Source organism: Miscanthus floridulus, chromosome 8 (assembly GCF_019320115.1).
Source record: "Miscanthus floridulus cultivar M001 chromosome 8, ASM1932011v1, whole genome shotgun sequence".
Taxonomy (NCBI): Eukaryota; Viridiplantae; Streptophyta; class Magnoliopsida; order Poales; family Poaceae; genus Miscanthus; species Miscanthus floridulus.
Genome location: NC_089587.1, coordinates 13,327,538 through 13,332,472, shown reverse-complemented (window position 1 = coordinate 13,332,472; position 4,935 = coordinate 13,327,538). Strand labels below are relative to the sequence as shown.

Here is a 4,935-nt window from a genome sequence, read left to right as displayed (position 1 = left end):
CTGCAGCTGCAGGTGGCGTCAGAGCGCGCGCGGAGACAAAAGTCGCTGCATCTGCATGGAATGAAACCGATCATCGACTCAACGTCAACGATCATAAAAAGAGCGAGGAGAGAGCGGCGCGTGCAAGCAAAAGCAAACCCGATCTATGTATGCTTTGTGGTTTTTCCGAACCGTGCGCTGGTTGGTGCCGCTGTTTTGGGCGGCACACCGATTCGTGGGTGGCTGCAGCACACGTAGAGAAACGGTGCCCGCTTGCCGCTCCGATCCCATCCCATTCCCTTCCCTCCACTACGTACCAGGTAGCGGATCTAGCACAAAATCATAGTGAGGGCTGAACAAGCTGTTGTGTTGGGCGTTGGCCGCTGGCTACTACTGTGCTGCGCTGCTGTTTGCTGGTGCGGGCGTTGTGCTGCGTTGCTGCTCTATGGACGCAGCCGCGGCCATGGTAAGCGGATTCTAGGACAAAATCATAGTGAGGGCTGAACAAGCTGTTGTGTTGGACGTTGGCCGATGCCTACTACTGTGCTACGCTGCTGCTCGCCAGTGCAGACGTTGTTCTGCGTTGCTGCTCCATGGACGCAGCCGCGGCCACGGTAAGAGGGGCTCGAGCCCCCCCCCCCCCCCCCCCCCCCCCCCGGCTCTCCTTGGCAGATCCACCACTGCGCACATGGGGTTGGGAATTGCTGCCTGGGCCTGTTTGATGATGCGGCGGCCCTGGGCAAAAACAAGTTTGGCCGGTGCTCCCTGGGAAATCTTGGCAGTTGGCAGCTGCCGGCCTCGATCCAAAGGCAGGCGCCGTGCTAATCTGTCTGCCAGGCTGCATCGAAACAGCCGTGCTCAGGTAGATTTTAGATTGGCAGGCTAGGCTTTTTCTTTGAGGATTCATCGGTGGCTCTTGTAATCTCGCCTGGAGACCGCAACCAAAGCAGGTTCTTGTGGTGACGGTCTTCAACCACACCTGCTGCTGCCCCTGAAAATCTGATGTGAAAATAGAACTTTTTAACTTTGATTCGTAGGTGTCAACACAACTTATTTGCACAACTACACCAGGAGAAGAAAAAAAAATCTTCTTGTAAGTTTAATCTTGATCCAACTACTTACTTTCCTTTATCAGCTTTAATAGAACTAAAAACCATTAAAGTATTATTTACTTCCTTTGAAGGGGACTCAGTATTTAATTTAAGTTAGCTTGTAAGCCATGGAATGTAGATACTGATGCACATCAAGTGGTTCAAACTTGAAGCTCTCGTTTCGGATAGCTCGTATCACAGGATATCTACGTCGACGAGGGCGCCTCCAACCGTCCCCACAAGATGAAGAACAAGCAGCGGCGCGAGAGCTCGCTCGTGGCCGCTGCCGATCGTAAAGGGGGTCGGAAGCCCGCCGAGGGCGCCCCGGCCACTTTGAGAAGCTGCTCGAAGGACCGTGCCCGAACCACGCCTTCCCCGTCAAGCATCTGTACAAGGACTGCACTCTCATGAAGCAGTTTTTGTCCGGCGGTGCCAACAAAGGGGAGCCGAGAAGAGACCCCAAGCCGACGGCGGACGACGCCGACGGGAATGATGAAGGCTTCCCGACCCCCGACGGCTGCCTCATGATCTTCGGGGGGTCGACGGCTTACGACTCCAAGCGCCGACAGAAGTTGGCGCGCCGTGAGGTCCTCACGACCGAGCCCGCCGCGCCCGTCTTCCTCCGGTGGTCGGAGTCCGCCATCACCTTCGATCGGACCGACCACTCCGACAGCATCCCTCAAACGGGGAGGTATCCGCTCGTCGTTGACCCGATCGTCGGCACGAAGCGGCTTACCAAGGTGCTGATGGACGGCGGCAACGGCCTCAACATCCTATACGCCGAGACGCTCGACGCTATGGGCATCGACCGAGCGCGCGTTCGACCGACCAGTGCGCCTTTCCACGGCATCGTGCCTGGGAAGCAGGCCATGCCGCTTGGGCAGATCGATCTGCCTGTCACCTTTGGGAGTCCGACCAACTATAGGATGGAGACCCTCACTTTTGAGGTGGTAGGGTTCCATGGAATTTACCATGCCATCCTCGAACGGCCATGCTATCCGAAGTTTAAGGCCGTCCCCAACTACACCTACTTGAAGCTGAAGATGTCGGGCCCACGAGGGGTCATCACCGTCGGCACTTCCTTCCAGCGTGCCTACGAGTGCGAGGTGGAGTGCTGTGAGCACGCCGCGGTAATCATCGCCTCCACCGAGCTCGCGGCCATCCAGGAGAGGACCGCCGAGGAGCCTCTAGACTCCAAGCGGTCAGCTGGGTCCTTTGAGCCTACTGAAGGCGTCTAGGAGATCCCCGTGGATCCCAGCAGCCCCGACGGCAAGGTGCTCTGCATCGGCGCCACACTTTCCTCCAAATAGGAAAGTGCGCTCGTCGACTTCCTTCGCGCCAACAGAGATATCTTTGTGTGGAAACCCTTGGACATGCTGGGCATTCTGAGGGAAGTCGCCGAGCATGCCTTGAAGATCAGGCTGGACTCCAAGCCGATGAAGCAACGCCTGAGCCGCTTCGACAAAGAGATGCGCAGAGCCATCGGCGAGGAGATTGTGAAGCTTTTGGCGGCCGGATTCATCAAGGAAGTGTATCATCCTAAGTGGTTAGCCAATCCCGTTCTTGTAAGAAAAAGAGTGGGAAATGGAGAATGTGTGTTGACTACACGGGTCTCAACAAAGCGTGCCCAAAGGATCCGTTTCCTTTGCCACGCATAGATCAAGTAGTCGACTCGACCTCAGGGTGCGAAACCCTCTGCTTCCTTGATGCGTACTCCGGGTACCATTAGATTACGATGAAAGAGTCCGACCAGCTCACGACTTCTTTCATCACCCCCTTCGGATCATACTGCTATGTCACGATGCCGTTTGGTCTGAAAACACGGGGCTACATATCAGCGTTGCATGCTCAAGTGTTTCGGTGACCTCATTGGGTAGACCGTTGAGGCTTACGTGGATGACATTGTAGTCAAATCCAAACGCACTGACGAGCTTATGACCAACCTTGAGCTGACCTTTGCGAAGCTTCGAGCGAACGACATCAAACTCAATCCTGAAAAATGCGTCTTCGCGGTTCCAAGGGGTATGTTGCTTGGGTTCATCGTTTTCGAGCACGGAATCGAAGCCAACCCAGAAAAAATCTTGGCCATCATGAGAATGGGCCTGATACAGAACATAAAGGGGGCACAGCGGATCACAGGGTGTCTCACCGCACTCAGCCGCTTTATCTCACATCTCGGCGAACGAGGCCTCCCCCTTTATCGGCTTCTAAAGAAAGCCAACCACTTCGAGTGGATGCCCGAGGCCCAAGCGGCGCTTGGCAAGCTCAAGGAGCTCCTGACGAAGGCCCCGATCCTGGTTCCCCCGACCATTAGGGAGCCACTTCTGCTCTACATCGTGGCCACCATGTAGGTGGTCAGCGCCGCACTAGTGGTGGAGCGAGAGGAAGAGGGGCATGCCCTCAAAGTACAACGTCCCGTGTACTTCATTAGTGAGGTCTTGTCCGACTCTAAGATCTGTTACTCCCAGATCCAAAAGATCCTCTACGCCGTCCTCATCACCAAACGAAAATTGCGCCACTACTTTGAGTCACACCCAGTGACGGTGGTAACGTCCTTTCCTCTCGGCGAGGTCATCCAGAACCGGGATGCGACAGAAATAATCGCCAAGTGGGCTCTCGAATTGATGGGTCAAGGCATTTCGTATGTCTCATGGACTGCCATCAAGTCCCAGGCTCTGGCTGTCTTCATGGTGGAATGGACCGAGATCCAAATGCCACCGGTAGTCGTTGATCAAGAGTACTGGACCATGTACTTCGACGGTTCGCTGATGAAGAAGGGTGCTGGCATAGGGCTAGTTTTTGTCTCGCCCCTTGGGGTGTGCATGAGGTACATGATCCGTCTCCACTTCCCCACCTCAAACAATGTGGCTGAGTACAAGGCTCTCGTCAATGGCCTGCGCATCGTGATAGAATTGGGCATCCAGCGACTTGACATCCGTGGCGACTCCTAGCTAGTCATCGATCAGGTCATGAAGGAGTCAAGCTGCCATAACCCTAAGATGGCCATGTACTACCAGGAGGTCCGCAAGCTGGAGGACAAGTTCGACGGCATCGAGCTCAACCACATCCCCCGATAGCTCAACGAGGCAGCCGACGAACTAGCGAAGATGGCGTCAGGCCGAGAGCCAGTCCCGACTAGCGTCTTTTCCTATGATCAGCACAAGCCCTCGGTCCGCTATGAGGAACTGAGACATGCCGGTAATGATCCACCCGTCTTGGGCCTAGGGGCTGGACAGCCATCAGCTTTGCCCTCGGGGGTTGGCGACCGTCGGCCCCTCCCGATCCCTTCGACCCAGGCACAGGGGCTAGGGCCGACAATGCCCTACCCACCCTAGGCTAAGGGGTCGGCCCTCCATTGGCACCATCCGACCTCGAGGCTATGGAGGTCCACGAAGATCCGGTGATGGAGCTTGACGCTGACCCAGCGGTGGAGCCCGACCCTCTTATCGACTGGAGAATGCCCTACCACGACTACCTCCTCCAGGACATGTTACCAGCAGACAAGACGGAGGCTCGGCGGCTCGCGTGCCACGCCAAGTCGATTGTTGTCATTGAGGAAGAGCTCTACAAGCACGGCCACATCGGGATCCTCTAGTGCTGTATCCCGATCGAATAAGGGAAGCAGCTGCTGGATGACATCCACGGCGGGTTTGCGAGCACCATGCAGCTCCTAGAACCTTGGTTGGGAACACGTTCTGACAAGGCTTCCTCTAGCCAACCGTAGTAGCTGACGCTAAGCAAGTTGTGCGCACCTACAAAGGGTGCCAATACTATGCTTGGTAGACCCACCTGCCTGCTCAGGCGCTTTAGACCATCCCCATCACATGGTCGTTCGTGGTCTAGGGCTCGATATGGTCGGGCCTCT

At 56.0% G+C, this 4,935-nt stretch overlaps 1 protein-coding gene across 1 annotated transcript; it reads left to right on the top strand.

Moving 5' to 3' along the window:
* The first annotated feature begins 2,443 nt into the window (after positions 1-2,443).
* Positions 2,444-4,021, top strand: LOC136468585 (uncharacterized). Its single transcript, XM_066467100.1, has 2 exons — positions 2,444-2,616; positions 3,502-4,021. Exons 1-2 carry the CDS (start codon positions 2,444-2,446, stop codon positions 4,019-4,021), a joined length of 693 nt encoding a protein of 230 aa, XP_066323197.1.
* Positions 4,022-4,935: the final 914 nt, after the last annotated feature.

Excerpts from the sequence above, each read along its gene's own strand:
- LOC136468585 (XM_066467100.1), top strand. The coding sequence starts at position 2,444 with ATGCTGGGCATTCTGAGGGAAGTCGCCGAGCATGCCTTGAAGATCAGG. Across the intron at positions 2,617-3,501 it reads GAAGTGTATCATCCTAAGTG|TGAGGTCTTGTCCGACTCTA; the intron begins GTTAGCCAATCC and ends GTACTTCATTAG.